Genomic DNA, 17,874 nt, shown 5'->3' with positions numbered 1-17,874 from the left:
TATCTACTACAATTTTGAATTTAACGTTGTTATTTAAAGCACAATGAACACAAATAGAATTATAGGTATCTTGTAAAGTACAAAATAGAATAGATTACATTTTATAAACAGATTGCATAATGTCTACGTTAATAACAATGTTATTATTTGATATTTTTATTAGAATGTTTCTTAAATGCAGTATGAAAATCAACACACACGATGAGCTGACTACGATGCGGACTTTGTGACATGTTTTGTTGTCTGAAATAGAAAGCAACAGAATAAATTAGCATACATTTTTTATAACGGGCACAAAATATATGACAAGATTATGGTACAATTTTTTCAATAAACGATTTATCATTTATGTGCTAAAATAGTTCAACAAATCAAATCTTTATTTATTTGTCCAAAAACATAATTACAATGAAAAATTAGAGAAAATTCCATACACGATACAAAATGAAAAATGAATAAATACCATCAAAAAGAATAAGATATTTATGAATGAATTGAATACATAAATGAATGAATTAAAGTATAATGAATAAATATATTAAAACTGAAGTCCCTGCAAGGTTCAAAAAACATGAGCGCAGAGATTCAATGATTGAATAACAATGAAGATAATAATGGGATAACATGAAACTTGGATTTGCTATCAAATTTACTGGTGATAAAATGGCCAGATCTTATCAATTCTACAAATTGATAAAACAGTATCTGCAATTTGAAATTTAGATGATTGATTTAGATGTATGGGTGCCTGACAGTTAAAAATCCAGCCCACTAAAGCAACTCTCACTTGGATAGAGTCTGGGTTTCCCTAATGTAGCTCTAATATGGTGTTTTTGAATCACAAAAAGTTTTTCCAAGTGGTTTAAGTAGGTTCCATCCCAAATTTTTATCTAATATCATATTCAAGACATTACTCACCGTTGAACAACTTTGTCTTTTGGAAAGCTTTCTCGGTTACTCAGCAGTAATGAGGGGGCAGATATTACTGGCACTTTGCGTTTCTGAAAAAGAAAACCCTATTAAACATGACAGTATAAAATACGTATAAGTAATACAGGAAAACATAATTACTAAATAAATTATAAGCATATTATTAAAAAAAATTAAACAAAATAAAAAGTGCAATAATGAATCTTTCCTCTATAAGATATTTTCTAATAATAACACCTATTTCATCTTCTAAACAAACACAATTTATTGAATGTGAACATCATCTTTGAATCTATTCTCAATCTTCATGATATTTGGATTGATGATCACTGATAATAGTCGATTAGGATTCTAGGCGGCTACACGATGTAGATTGACCTTTCAATGAATTCTTGTTGATCATCTCTGATCTGAAATGGTCAAATGTTCATAACATAGATAACCTATTCCAAGAATGACCATTCCATTTATGAGTTAAAAATGTATTGTCTCACTGGGCTAGCTACACACAAGTCGATTGTGGACGTTCAATGAAAGTTCGTTCGAATTTTGACCGCACAACCGTAGCTTTCAGAAACATAAATTCCATAAAGATTATAATCGTGATCGAGCATATTTCAAGATTCACATAAGCTGTTTGGCATCTGGTTGCTATGTGGTAGTGAAGCCGATGGAACGCTAGATGTTCAAACAAAATCAGCTTTTTACACACATCGATTTTGGACGCACGATAAAAAACCGAACGTCCAATTTTGTGGCGCAATGAAATGAATGGGTGATTACAAACACATCGATCAACGATTTTTACCGTACGGACGCCGTGTAGCAGTCGTCTCTTGTCTGGAATAATATACTCCTATATATTCCAATATCAACTATATTGGAATTTGGACGTTCAATTTTTTATCGTAGGACCAAAATCGATGTGTGTGAATCTAGCCTAAAGCTCCGCACACACATCCATTTTTGTTCGTACGATATTTTTCTGTCCTTGAGAATTCTATTAGATTAAACAGATGATGTTTGTCAAGTTCCGTTTAATCTGATAGAATTCTTAAGGACGGCAAATATCGTACGAACAAAAATCGATGTGTGTGCAGGGCTTTAGATGGTCTACTTCTATTTTTTTGTTCAATCGAAGCTGACAAAACGAATTCTCACTGAGTATGTACTGTAAATATAACCTAATGATTTATTGAAGACACTGGGGCTGATGAAGCTCCCAATTAAAAGTGATATAAAACTGTGTAAATTAGCAATAATCAATAAATAATAATCTATAGAATTATCTATAAAAGTTTGTGACATAAGACACAGGAGATAACATTATTACCATGTTCTGAAAATCATTTCAGTAATATTGAAATTGAAACTTTTCAGTTATCTAGTCAATACTTTCTGCAATGAAGTTATCAATCCGATCTCTCTAACCAACATAGATGCGTAAAATCAACAGCATATAGTTGTTGTGTTTGAATTAGAATTATTAGAATATGGCATTGTCTGTAACTATGATGAGTTGAATGGTAATAAAATTCTATTTATTTAGAACATACTATGTTGCGTATGGTAGAACATAGTTTAAGAACAGGCGCTTTTATTTCAATTTTTTTCTTACAATTTACACTTATTGAAAAATTCTACATTTTTTTGTAAAAGAAACCCTGCTCTAAGAAATCAGCATTGCTTGCCACACCTCATTCATTCTTGTTCATTCCATACCGTATATTAAAGTAAAATCATCTTTATTCACTTCATTTTACAAAGCATAAACAATAATAAAAATATCAAATGCACTCCTCATTAGGCTAGGCCTGCGTCGAGAAGGAATAATTAGTCTGGAAATAATTTAAAAAATTTCCTATATTGAATCAATATGTTGAAAAATAGTTTTATGAAATAGAGAAATGATGATGAAAAGAGAGAACATGATGTCAACTGCATGCTTGCTCTCTTCGAGCGCATGGTAGTAGTTTAGTTTATCCTAATTTTCAGCATCAAATAATCAAGTTTATGGATAAAACCAAATTACAAAGTATTATAATTTGAGTGATAAACACATTGATCGTGGACATTGGTTCCGCTTTGCACTATTGCTACTGCTGTCATACAGTCCTCATCTAATTCCAAAAAACAACTGTCATAATAAAAAAAATTAGTTATTTGTTTGGATTCACCAACATTGACTTTCTGGGCCCTGTTGTATGATAAAATACAAGCTAATGTTCTGGTTATTTCCTATTCTAATAGCCAACTGACTACCTACTAATATTATTGGGTTTTATTTTCACATGCAATAGCCCCCTAGTGGGGCGTAAATAAAATACAGATATTCGTGGAGCTGTAATAGATCAAGTAGAAGATGTTGCAAAAATACAATTGTATTACATAATTGGTAGGCCTATTGAAAGTAATTAGTAATTTTGCTATAGCAAAAACTGAAAATTATCAAGACCTGATAGGTTGATATTGAAAAAACTGACCTGATACTTGATAAATTGTTCACCAGACATACATCTGTTTCAACCAGCAGCAAGTTTCAACAAGAGATCAGTGAGCATGTGCTACATTATCTGAAAAGAGAAAATTTCTAAATTAAATAATAATGTACAATATTATTATTAATAATAATCTTTCTTAGAGCGCCTCTCGTTACATGTTGCCTAGGCATCCATGAATGGATCGTATCCTAAATACATAGGGTATAACAATGAATAGTCATAATTGAATAAATATCAATAGTCTCAAATAGCAAAGGTTAAATCTATTGGTGGGGGAAGGTCGGTGTTTACCAAAATGTGTCCTCGATGCTATCAAAATACCAAATTTTGTATGTATGCTGAAGATAGAAGTTTGTGCATAGTAGACAATATATTAAATTCTCTAAAAACTCAATGAAAAGATTCAGCATTAATTTTAGAAAAATTGTTTGAGTAGATTAGATTTGATAGGTTGATACTGAAAAAAACAGACCTGATACTAGATATTATATTGTTCACCAGCCATACATTAGTTTCAACAAGAGGTCAGTGAGCATGCGCCGTATTATCTATAAAAATAAAACTTCTAATTATTACAAAATTAAATAATAATGTACATCGATAATAATAATCTTTCTAAGAGCGCTTCTCGTTTCACAAAGTAAATGCCCATGCATTCACGGATGGATCGTGTCCAAAATACATATTACAATAACATAGCCTAATACAAAAACAATAAATCTATTGGTGGGAAGGGGGAGTTTCCAAAATGAGTCCTTGATAACAAATTTTGTATGTATGCCAATGATATAAGTTTGTGCATAGCAGACAAAAATTTTAATTCTCTGAAAACTTAATGTAAAGATTCAGTATTGATTTTAAAAATTTGAGTAGGAAAAATAAACGATCACTAAATTATGATCAAACAAAATTTCTACATTTCACTTCAGTTGTAATAGAAATGTATAACTTAGTTCTTTTAAACATAAGAAATATTATATGATATTCCATTACTCATTTTATTGCTAGTTACTAAAGAATTAAGAAATCTTAATTGAAGGAAGTCTTAATAATATGTTGCATTCGTGGATAGTAGGTCTTTAATAAAGCGATTTATTGATTGCTAGCAAATTGTAGCCAACTTCTATGGATTTTGAGATTTGGATTTAATCAATATCCTACATAAAACAACCGTTAGATATTATTTATTTATTAGGTTAGCTTAAATAATACAAAGATCGGGAAAGAAAAAAAAGTTTGGGCTATTGCCCAAAACTTTTTCAACTTCCTAATTTAGTTCCAAATTGTCTAAATATTATTGTAGAATCTCATGTTTGCCCAATAATTAACAATTATACATAGTTTATGTCTATTTATTATGTAGTATGTCTATTTATGATGTATCTTTGATAGGACAACTTGAATTGTTAAATTACAATAATTGAATGAGAAAGTAAGTAGCAAAAATGACATGAAAAACTAAAAGAGTAGCTAAAGAGTATTCTTTCAAGTAGGTAGGCTATGTGTTTTCCAACAAAGTATTTTTAATGGACAGATGAAACATAATTGTGGAAAATAATTATATAATAAATTTTATCATCTAATGCAACTTTTCATTTATTTATAATGCTTATTCATTTATTTATTTATTTTATAACAAAAATTTGTAATAGCCTACCTAGTATTTTAGTGATACAAAATTGTACCATTTCAGCTTTTAACATAGATAAGCTTAACACTTTTCTACTTGAGAAATTGCTATTTACTTTCCTAAAGTGAATCTGCAGTAATGTTGCAGTAAATGAAATTTACTTGCATTAATAATGTAATATTGTAAATTTATAACTTGAACTTAACCTCTAAATCGATACAGTTTTTGCCTCTAGAAATAAAATATGCTGTGGCTACAGTTACGGTAACCGTAACTCCATTCGAGTTCCGGTAAACATTTGCGCAGGCGCGGCTACCGCTATTTACATGTGCATTGTGGTGTTGATGGTTTTTGTTGAGATGGTTATGATAACCTATCGTTTCAATAAAGTTAGTTAGAAATAAGTTAGTTAATAATGAAGTTAGTTAGTTACTTAGAAATCATAACCATGTGACCAAAAACCACAAGCACCACAATGCACATGTAAATAGCGGTAGCCGCGCATGCTCAAATGTTTACTGGAACTCGATACGAGCTACGGTTACCGTAACTGTAGCCACAGCGAATAAAATAACCTATAAACACCATACGACATGCGTATAATAATAATGGTCTAGTTTTTGTTGCCAATGCCATTGTAATAAATTAAAGAGTCGCATAGTTCTGATGATAACATTCCGTTAGAGGGCAGGTAGAGCGCCTACGTCACTAAACTACTAAATTTTGCGCACAACTGCAAGCGCGCAAAGATTGCGATGCGAACAACAACTGTAAAGCTGTGTTTTCGTAACGGGCAGAAGCAGAATCGATTGCAGCGCACCCAAGCGGGCAGAAACAGTAACACTCAAAGAACTAGTTCTTTGACATGAATTTTGCTTTATCTGTTATGGGCAATGAACTTTTTGGGTTGTCCAAAAGGTAATTCTAAAATGATTATTGAATATTTAATTCAATAAAGTGAATTATTCGCTTTTTATAACTCAGATAACTTTTCCACAATATTATTAGTTACTTCAATATGATAGTCTAAATTTTATGCTTTATAGGCATGTCAATCAAAGAGTTAACTTTTCATTTCCTATGCTTGAAATTTGTGAGGGTAAATTATTTGAAGTAACTGATTGTATTTCATTATTAATAAGATATTATTTTATTAACTAGAAGCATTCCATTATTAATAATACCTATATTATTATAATTATTTTATCAACTAGAATCAATTGCCTTCAAAGTCAATGCATGTTCTTTGAATCACATCGTGTATAAGTAGGCCTACCTACTATGAGTACCGTATTCAACTTATGAGGCCTATTGAAGCTCTATCGAAAAAAAATTCAAATTAATAAATAAGTGCTTTACTTTTGGCATTTTTGGAATCTACGGGTTATATTACACCAAGAGAAATAAATATAGTAAACGTTTTTTAGGCAATTTTATTTCAGAAGTCCCCTTTTTGATCATTGGATAGGTACGGTCCCGGCTGATATACTTAAATAAGAATCGTGAGGCCCATTGACTGCCTAAATCAATATGCCTTCTCAGGCAAGGTTCAATTATGGACTCCTCACCCTATAAGAATATTAAAAATTATTATTATTATAGATTACTGTAACACATATGACATGTACAAAGTGAATTAAAACAGGCGAACTAATTCTAATAATTATTGTTGAGATAACTATATCTTGCTAGAATAAACAGGTTCTGTTATGGTACTTTTTAGCCTATTTTAAAATGAATAAATATCTATTAATTATAGAAGGTAACTAGTACCCTTGTGATATTCCAAAATGAAACATGATTAGTTTCGACATTTCCATTAAGGACTCTCTTGACAATGACATAATTAGAAACTGGTCATGCTTATTTTGAATATATTAGGGGTAGGCCTACTAGTTATCTTTCATAATTAAACATTAAAATTTGCCCTATTAAAATGAATACTTTATTAGATATTCATTAGAATTAGAGTAGCCATTCAAACTCCTTATTTACTATAATGTTCAAAAAACTTATCAATTTTAATCAAAACCTTTGAAATATAGCTACCCCTTCAATGCAGTACATAAGTACTGTTACTTAATTCTTAATGCAATACATAATTGTGATAGCCTACCCTATTTTATATCCTATTCATGTCTATTATTTAACTACATGAGTTACCTAAAGCATTTGTCAATCAGCAATGTTACATAATTTTATTATTTCCAAAAAAAAACAGAAGCCATACAGAACCATAAAGTTGTTTATAAAGAGTTCAATGCTGTTGGGTTGAATATAGTTTTAAAAATCCCTCAAGTATAAACCATCAAAACTAATAAATTTTATTAGCTTCATGTCACTTGCAGTTTTCTTCAAAACTACCTGAATTGAAGCAGTTAGCAGGAGCGATCGCCCCCCTAACCCCCCCCCAAAGAAGATATTATTATGAATAACATGAAATAAACACATCAAGATTTACTGGAAAATGAATATATTTCTTAGATTAGTCCATCTCTTTCTTCTGTAGGCTACTACATCATACATGAATCATATCCATGGAATATTATTCATAGTTGATTTTCTTTGTCATCCTCTACTTCTGGCTGGTACACCACTAGGCCTGAAATCAAAAGTTATAACTAATTATTTATTATTCATTATAAAAAAACTTTGCAAAGTGAATTCTGAAATTGATTGTAATCTGTAGTTGTTAATTATATTTCTTGGGAAGGAACCCCCCAATAATGACAAAGTAATATTATATGAGAAATTCCAATAAACCAACAATCAGTTGAATTATTATTAGCATCAATCTGTAAGTTTTGTAATTCTGAATAATTGATTGAATAAATAAATCTCCATGCAGGAATTGGGATTAATCAGTGTGCCACAAGGTCAAAAGAACTTGTTGGTGAACAACATATTTTTGGATACCATGAACAATTCATTTATTTCTGTGGTCAGTAGGCCTACTTCTCGACCGTTTGGTTTACTTAACTCTTCCAAAATGTACTGCATAAAGTAATTTTTAGTTCTACATTTTGAGAAATAAGTTTAATGAAACAAATGGAAATAATCAATAAATTAATTGTTTAATCTGAAATGATGATTATCTACAACTTATAAGTAGAACTAAGTGATTTGAAAATGAAAACCAACTGTAAATACATAAATCTCTCTCAAAATAATGCAGGTATTTCATCCATGAATTTAATCATAAATTTTAAAAGGTGGAATCACTGTCATTAAAAGCTATTATTCAGTGTTTTCTACCAGCACTTGCTGGGTGAATTTTTGAAGTCATCTATTCATAGTTCTAATGTATGGTCATTTATAAAGTCAACATCCACTCAAGATCAAGATGGACAGTTGAGAAGAGTGTTCTAAAAACTATTTTAACATCAAATTATTGATGTAATGTTATCACATTATTAGATAATGTTACATAAATATTTCTTCATGAAGGAATCCCAAATATTATGAATAACTCTATTCCCTGAATGATAAGTGAATACATTGTTTTTTAAGCACTCTTCTCAACTGTTCATCTTGATCTCATGTGGTTTCACGTAGTTTCGAAATATTAAGATTTCCTGTAAGCTATTAATGATTTCAAAATTCAGTCAGTTTTTCTATTATTTTAGTCACATACCATAGTTGAGTCTTACTATTTGAATATCTACCATCAAATCGATAATAAAACATTGAAGTGGATAAACTTTTTAAAAAAATGGGAAACTGTATAAAATGACATCGCCTATATAAAGTTTAAAAAATGAGTGGAATTTTATCTTACCTAACTTCTTCTAACTATGGTTCCAAAGAATTGTTCCATCCTGGTCAACAAAAAAGAATTCATATGCATTTCCTTTGAGCACATTCTCTTCAATATTTTGTTTGTAAATGGTTCCTGAAAAAAGAAACATAATCTTTCAACATATTCATTTTGGAGATAAAGTGAAGTTAATCATCAATGATAAGACATAGTTTGGACTTTGAATAAATTAGAAGTGAACTGGGCCTCAATAAACTATTTACATTAGATATACATACTATAAGTATATACTTACATTCGTAGCACATAACAGAAAACACTTTAAAGTTTTATAATATATATTAAAACAGGAGACACACGACATAGATAGATTAAAAACACTGAAAAACTTACATTACACTCTCTGCTCGGTTGAGAAAGGGGACACATTTCCTCGAAAATTTCCGATTATAATGTAAGTTTTTCAGTGTTTTTGATCTATCTATGTTGTGTGTCTCCTGTTTTAATTTATACTATTCACATTGATATTCCTGGCATCAAGCAATATATCGATCAATAGAGCATGAATAAGTTTTTCAAATACATTACTATTGTAGTTTTAAATGAGTTTGGTAGGGTAGCAATGGTCAACCAGAAAAATAGTACCTATTTTAAATTTTTTCAATGGCAGTCTTTCAATATTCAATTACACTGACTCTGATCAAGTTATTACTAGCCTATAACTATCTATTTATTATTGTTTCCAAGTGATTTTAAATTATAAATTAAAAGAAGATTAATTCATGGATAGGTACCAAAGACAAAGTAAATCTTCTAATAGTCAGGTTAGTTTTGTTATTATATTGATAAACTATGGGTTTACAATATTTTGAGGTGCAACAAGGATAATGGAAGTTTAGGACTTAGAATGTAATGAAATAATTTGAGTCAAATAATGATGTTATTTTCAATAAATCTGTTTGTGAAAACTACTAGCTGCATTATAAAAAATGTATTTTGTGATTGTATTTTGTGTAAAAGATTGTTAGCATGAAATGCTATCCTATCATGAAAATAAATGCAAATGTTATCTTGGTTGAATAATGTTTCGAATCTGATTATTTAATGTTAATCTAATCAATCAATCTTGAATGAGTTTAAATCTAATCAGTTGATTAGATTTCTCTCTTTCTTGTGATATTTCTCTACCATACACTAATAATACTAGCTAAAAGTCCTGCAAAATTCTTAGTAATCTTAAAGGTAAGAAAAAACAGAAATTATATGAATATGAACAATTACCTAATTTCACAACAAATGAAAACTAGGAATTCAGTTTAGGTAGAATCCAATCGTACCTGAAGCTTTCAAGCTGTTGACTATGTAACACTGAAAGAGGACAAATATAGCAACTTGGCTATAATGTAAGCAGAAGGAGCAGAAAGTCTGTCCAGAACTGAAGGTTCGATTAATAATTAAAAATAGAAAAGGTTGAAAAATACCAAATACAATATTGAAAGGAGACAAAGCTCAGCATATTGTATTACATAAGCGGGCTGGGAAATGACAGCTTAACGCATGTCAAGTTACATGGGGAATATTACTATATGTAGAACACATAAGTAATAATAATAATAGAAGATAAAAAATTGAATGATTGATCGTATTAAAATAGTTATTATTTAGGAATAAAAGTTAATCAGGAACAAAATTGATGGGATGAAGACTACCAGTAAACACAGTGCCTCTGAGAGGGTAAGTACAAAAATGTGAATAATAGAATAAGACTTCCCTGAATAATTAATGATGTGTTGCCAAAGTGATAGGCCTACGGTGACTCAAAATCCGAGGATGGAACTTGACTCCTGTCAAGTACATTGTAGTTGCAGACAGCTGCTGGGCTAATAGAAGTTGAACGATGAAGATATCTTGATTATATCCTGATAAACGATGACCGATGCGGAAGAGAACTTGATTTGAGTACGTTGAGATATTGAAAGTTGAGACTGTTCCAATATTAAAATTGATAATGAATATAACGACGAATGGGCACTTCACAAATTGAATGAGTTTCACTGGTTGAATGTTAATTGGAAAAAAGGTTCCACCATGAGTTAAGTAGAATAATTTAATGTTTGAGGTTATGTCCTAAAGTTGATGTAATTGCAGTGAATAAATATTTGAAAAAAGAGATAAAATGTTCTTGACAAATGAAATCACTGGCATCAGTAAGAATTGAGATTGACAAAGTTCGACTAAATAACTGATGAGTAGCTAAGACTGAGTAGCTAAAAATGAGTAGCGGTTGACAATGAAAGGCAAACTGCACTTGCGCAAATTTCCTGAGTTGAAATATTGAATAAGGTAAGCTGCACTTGCACAAGACTTCCAAGTTGAAAAATGTATCTCCTATGAGCATACAAGATGAATGAATGTAACCGCTAAAAAGTGTGTACTGATGCTCAGTAAAATTGAAGTGATAAATAATAAATCAAAAGTTCATATTGAGGATTGTTGAAAGTTCATGTGGAATTCATGTTGAAATTACTTACAGTTCATAATAATAATGTGATGAATAATTGAAAAACGTTGTACGCAGAAAGCATGGCGTGAATTGCAAAAAAGGACGCTTAGTAGAAAAGTCCCGAAAGGTAAGTTAAATTCATAGAAAATATGGTTGAAAAACGTTCACTGATGAAAAATGCGTTGAATGGTTCTTGAATAAGCACACAAACTAGGACATAATGAATGATGAAAATGGATAAAGTTTTCCAAAGATGGACGCGTTAAATTGAGATGTTACATCGTATGACTGTACAAAAGAAGTGACCCTTCTTGCTTGCTGGTTGACGAAACAGGAACTGCCCAAATAGCGGAAACATGACGTCCACGGCAGTCATGAGCACAAACTCTACGAATGAAGTGAACATATAAAATCGATATTAAGCGAACTGAAGGTGTTGAGGTTGAAGTGACTGTTGAAGTATACCAAAGGAGGTTCAAAAACAATGAAAATACAATTCAAAATACTTATAGACGAATATTAAACTAGAAAACATTGAAAGAAGCAGACGACAACTAGCGCTACTATCGATCAAGCGATCAATGAAACTGTGACGTCAGAGATCGCATGACACATGAGAAAGTTGTCGGCGGACTGTAGCAGCGGTAGATTCAAATGCTACAAAAACAAGATGGACGACCATAAGACTGGCTAAAACATGAGACGAAATCTAACATAAAGCTCCCCCCTCGATGCAGGAACAAGTCTTGTCAACCAAGACGTAGCGAGTGCAAAAAAATGATGAGTACGAAAAAATACATATATGTTAGATGAGTCGAATAGAAATACACGAGCAATACGAATAATAGGTGGATAACATGATGAATAAATGCTAATACAAAAAGGACAAGTAGTGAAAGACTACCAAAATTAATCATCTTCAAGTGCTGGAAGCGGAGCGAGACTAGAGATTGCTCTCTTGAACCTACCATGTGCAGTCTGCACTGTAACAACACGAACTTTTCCATCGGCACCTGGATGGGTTTCAATGATGCGAGCTAACTTCCATGTGGAAGGAGCAGAATTGAGATCTTTCAGAAGAACCATGGTGTCAACTGTGAGATTGTCCGATTCAGTAAGCCATTTGTGCTTGCGTTGAAGTGTGACTAAGTACTCCTTAGACCATCTGTCCCAAAGTTCTTGAGTGATTTTTTGAAGAAGTTTCCAACGACACCTGTTATCGACATGGGTGGTGGGCGGGCAATGGAAAGGCAACGCAGTCAATGGGCGACCAACTAAGAAGTGACCTGGCGAGAGATACTGAAGATCTTGAGGGTCCTCTGTAAGAGGTACGAGTGGACGAGAGTTAAGGATAGCTTCAATTTGAGCTGCGAATGTAGTCATATCTTCAAAATTAAGAATATGATTGAATGTGACGACTTTGAAAATTTTCTTGAAGTTCTTGACAGCATTCTCCCATAGACCTCCAAAAGATGGGGCGCGAGGTGGAATGAAGTGCCACTTGATATTGAGAACCGACGTGTAGTTATGAATATCTTGTTGAGTTTTAGATGACTCAAAAAACTGATGTAGATCTTGTAGTTCATTGTTTGCACCTACAAACGTGGTTGCATTGTCCGAAAATATGGAGTGTGGAATACCACGACGTGATGAGAAGCGAATGAGTGCCGCAATAAAGGCTTTCGTTGTCAACTCTGAGACGACTTCTACGTGTACTGCTTTCGTGACCATGCAGACGAAGATAGCTAAATAAGCTTTTGAATATGTGCGTGATTTCTTGGAACCAACAAGTAATGAAAACGGTCCAGCATAATCTATGCCAGAGTTATAGAATGGAAAATCAGACTGTATTCTGACAGGAGGAAGTTGTCCCATGATTTGTTCCGAACGAAATTTGGCGAAGCGAAAACATAAATGGCAGGATTTCAAAACTGATTTGACTGTACGACGAGTAGATAGTATCCAATAACGCTGACGTAATGAAGTCATGGTGCTCTGAACTCCATCATGAGAAAGACGTCGATGATATGACATGATGAGCGCACGAGTGAAACGATGCTTAGAAGGCAAGATGATTTGATGTTTGTAGTCGTACGGCAAGTCCGATTGACTCAATCTGCCGCCAACTCTCAATAATGAGTCATTGTCAATGAATGGCGATAGCGCTTTCAAGGAACTAGATGGAAGCAATTCTCTGCCTTGATGGAGAAGACGAATCTCTTCTGAGAATGCTTCTGCTTGAACCGTGCGGATGATCGCAATTTCTGCTTCTTGAATTTCTTCTACTGTGAGTAGACCACATCTGCGCTGATCAGGATGATGACGTCGAGTGATGTTATGGATGAAACGACGAACGTATGCTGTTGAACGGGTGATGCGATGATAATCAGACAATTTATGAATGATATTGTTCAACACTGAAGTTGTGACTCTAGTGGCATGTGATGATATAGGACGGATGATTGCAACATTACAGGAGATGTCATTCCATGTAGCTTCTTGCTTGGACAACCAAGACGGGCCGTTCCACCAAAGTGAACTGTTGATGAGTGTTGTTGGAGTGCAGCCTCTCGAAATTAGGTCAGCAGGATTATGTTTCGTAGTGACATGTTTCCATGTAAAATCTGCTGTAAGATTCTGAATCGTAGAGACGCGAACCGAAACAAAGATATCTGCTCTGTTTGGCAAAGCCTTGAGCCAATCGCACACAACCTTGGAATCAGTCCACAAGATTACCCTGGAAAATTTGAGCTTGGAAGCACGAATTGTTTTCACAACTAATTTCGATGACAAATATGCTGCTTGGAGTTCCAAACGAGGAATTGTGAGCAATGGTTTTATGGACGCTACCTTGGACTTTGACGTAAGCAATCTAACTTGAACCCCGTCCGATGATGAGCTGCGAACATAAAGACAAGCACCAAATGCTGTTGCGCTGGCATCAGAAAATGCATGCAGTTCCAAATCGACCTCTGAAGAGGGTGGCAAAACACAACGTGGAATAGAAACATTCGCAATGTTTGGTAAATCATGAAGTATGGATAACCATTCTGTGAGAAGCTCAGATGGTAGCTTTTGGTCCCAATCAAGTTTATGGAGCCAAAGCTTTTGAAATAACAATTTGGGACGAATGACAATGGGTGAGATGAGTCCAAGCGGATCAAATATGCTAGAAATGCATGACAATAATTGACGTTTAGTGAAAGATGTTTGATGAACAACTTTTGAAATGTTGGATGAAATAGTGAGTTGATCAGCCGTAGAATTCCAAATGAGACCAAGTGCCTTAACAACACTGTCGTTTGAATCAGATAATGGTCGTGATGTAGCTGTCTCGATGAGATGAGCTGGGATCGTTGAAAGTAATTCTGACGAATTAGACAACCACTTCCTGAGTTCAAATTTCCTTTATTAAGTGTAGTAAGCAATTGATGAGCCAACTCTATGGCTGATGAGAGTGAAGATGAACCACTGATAAGATCATCCACGTAAAAATCTTCCTTAATGGCTTGATGAACTGCTGATTGCAGTGAACATTCAACATCTGCTAAGTGATTGAGTGTGCGTGTAGCAAGGTATGGAGCTGAGGATGTGCCGTAAGTGACAGTATTCAAGTGATACTCTTGAATAGGTTGATTCTGATCAGATCTCCAAAAGATGCGTTGAAAATTTCTGTCATTTGGATGAACAAGAATCTGGCGGTACATTTTCGCTATATCAGCAATGAATGCGATACGATGCATACGAAATCTGAGCACTGTGTCAAACAACTCAGGCTGCACTGTTGGACCAATGTGAAGAACATCATTGAGTGATAATCCTGAAGTGGACTTCGCTGAAGCATCAAACACAACTCGAAGTTTGGTAGTCGTGGAATCTGGCTTGAAAACTGGATGATGAGGAATGTGATAATATGGATCATATGGAGATGAAGGTGGTGCAAGAGACATGTGACCTAAATCAATATATTCATCCATGAATTGTATATATTGTTTCTTGAGTTCAGGATGAGTATCAAGACGTTTCTCCAGCGAGTGAAAGCGAGTCAATGCTTGTCTGAAGGATTGACCTAACGAATGAAATGAATCCTTTTTCGGCAAGGCTACAGAAAATCTGCCATCATCTTGACGTTGAACATTCTCAATGTAGTGCTGCTCAATTTGTGCGTGTTCTGCTGGCGTGCTGGATTCAGTATCAATTTCTTCAATTCGCCAAAATTTTTCCAATTGCTTAGAGATGTCTGCGTTGGACACATGTTCAATGCTAGAAACGAAATTGGAAATGTGTTGATGGGTGACAGATGATTTATAAGCAGGAATGGAGCCCCAGACTATCCAACCTAACTTGGTATTCTGAAGAATACAGCTTTCGGACAGGCGAATTTGACCAGGTAAATGAAGCATGGCGTAGACATCAACGTTTAAGAGTATATCCACTCCTGAAATTCTGAAGAAGGTAGGATCGGCTAAAACAACATTGGGGGGAATATTGAAATCTGAAAAATTAAGTCCAGATGGTGGAACACTAGGAACAATTTTCTCTGTGACAATGCAATCAATGTGAGTTGACCAAGTTCGGTCAGGTGAGTGAATACTCAAAGATGACAAATTCAATAAGGTAGCATTACTGCCAGACACAGTGTGAACTGTGCTGCCAGTACAAATAGTGGGTAATTGAAGTTGAGTAGCTAATTGACGTGAAATAAAACAGCTGTCAGAGCCACTGTCGAGGAGTGCGCGGCAAATTACAGCTTGACCACTCTTGTCAAAGACGATCAGCTGGGCTGTAGGCATGATGCAAGTGCGTCTGCTATCAATGGATTTGATTTGTGGTGCGCTGTGGGCATAGCTGACTGTCTGATTGTGAGATTCAACCACATTTGTGGCAGGCTGCAAACTGGATTGAGATGAATCAAATTGACGACTTCCCTCAGAATTTGATGACTGAGGTCTAGAGGGAATTGAATTGACAACAACACTAGAAGTCGGCAACTGCTGGACAAGGCTAGTTGATATTTGCGGCGCAGGTGAAACCATGTGTGTCATTGGCACTGCTGAATTGGAGTTCATTGATGTTGGATGCACTGATGACATTTGCGATGGCTGGTTGTATTGATTATCATACCTTAATTGTTGTTGTGACTGATGAGGTATGTTATACTCACAGTACGGCATGCTCTGCGACAGATTTTTCACTGGATTGCGCGCATGGTTCGATGTTGTGACATAGTTGGACCTCTTAGGGACAGGACTTGACCCATGAAGTAGCGTGTGATGTCGTAAATTGCACGTCTTGCAGGAACCTTGACATTGGTGAGCTCGATCCCATGGCCGAATACAGTTGACACACAAGGATTTTTTCAATACAGCAGAGGTTCGCTCTGAAGTTGGAATTTTGAGAAGTTGATTACAATTGAAAATGTTGTGAGAGCCATTGCGACAAAAATAACACTCAGAAGTTGATGCTCTGTTGAAAACATTTGGTGAATTTGAAGTGTTGAAATTCATGATATTGGCTTTGGGCTGTGATGGTTGTCGACTGGTGCTAGGCTGGTTATTAGCCGGCGTATTGCGTTGCACTGATGTGTTGTTGAATGAGCTCGACATTGCTTGTGCGATTTTATGTTGCGACTCTAAAAAGTCCCAAAGGCAATCAATGGTAAGTTGAGATTTGGTAGAACAAAATCTCTCCCAATCTCTAATCGTAGCATTGTCAAATCGTGACACAGTGAGAAAAATAAAAATGAGATCTTTCACACTGATATTGAGCGCAAGGGCTTCAAGAGCAGAGATATTTGTCTTTTGATTGTCAATAAATAATCTCCACGATTGGGATGATCTACAGTCAAGTTTAGGAGGGTTGAGTATGGCTGAAATATGAGTTTCGGCAATCAATAATGAATTATCGTAACGTTGAGTCAAGAGTTCCCAGGCTAACTCAAAATCTCCAGAAGGAGAATTAGAAATTCTATTAAGTGCTTCTCCAGAAAGGACTTGACGCAGGTAATGAAATTTCAATGTATTATCAAGGTTACGGTTATTGATAACAAGACTTGTAAAGGTCGATTTGAAATTGAGCCAAGCGCTGAGACTACCGTCAAATTTTGGCAATGGAATGTCCGGTAGACGAGCGCTCACCATGTGAGGAGAATCAACGTGATTTGAGTGAGATGGAGAGCTGACTTCACTTACTCTTTTAGTTTTCAATTCATATTCATATATGGCATTGGAGAGTACAGAATTGACAGTACCAAAATTCTGGCGAATTTGGTGACACAATTCAATGTCAACAGGCAAACCTTTGTTGGAAAAATTTTCAGTAGTACTATGAAAATTTTTCTTAAGCATTAACATCTCTTGTTTGAGATCTTCAGCAAAAAAATAGTCATTACGATTTTGAATTTCTTTGATAACACCATCTTGAATTAATCGAATCAATTGCTGATTGATAGTGTCAAGATTGTTAGGAATGGTGGGAGACGGACATTGTCTGACCTCACCTTGAGAAACTTCACCTTCAAAGGTGACGAGCGAGTCGTTTGGATTCTCCATAC

At 34.2% G+C, this 17,874-nt stretch overlaps 1 protein-coding gene across 1 annotated transcript; it reads right to left on the bottom strand.

The window, feature by feature from the left end:
- Nucleotides 1–12,230: 12,230 nt before the first annotated feature.
- Nucleotides 12,231–13,052, bottom strand: LOC120352032. The gene has a single exon (XM_039431444.1). It carries the CDS (start codon nt 13,050–13,052, stop codon nt 12,231–12,233), a length of 822 nt encoding a protein of 273 aa, XP_039287378.1.
- Nucleotides 13,053–17,874: the final 4,822 nt, after the last annotated feature.

The sequence above is a fragment of the Nilaparvata lugens genome, chromosome 6, assembly GCF_014356525.2.
Source record: "Nilaparvata lugens isolate BPH chromosome 6, ASM1435652v1, whole genome shotgun sequence".
Taxonomy (NCBI): Eukaryota; Metazoa; Arthropoda; class Insecta; order Hemiptera; family Delphacidae; genus Nilaparvata; species Nilaparvata lugens.
This window is presented reverse-complemented; position numbering and strand designations above follow the sequence as displayed.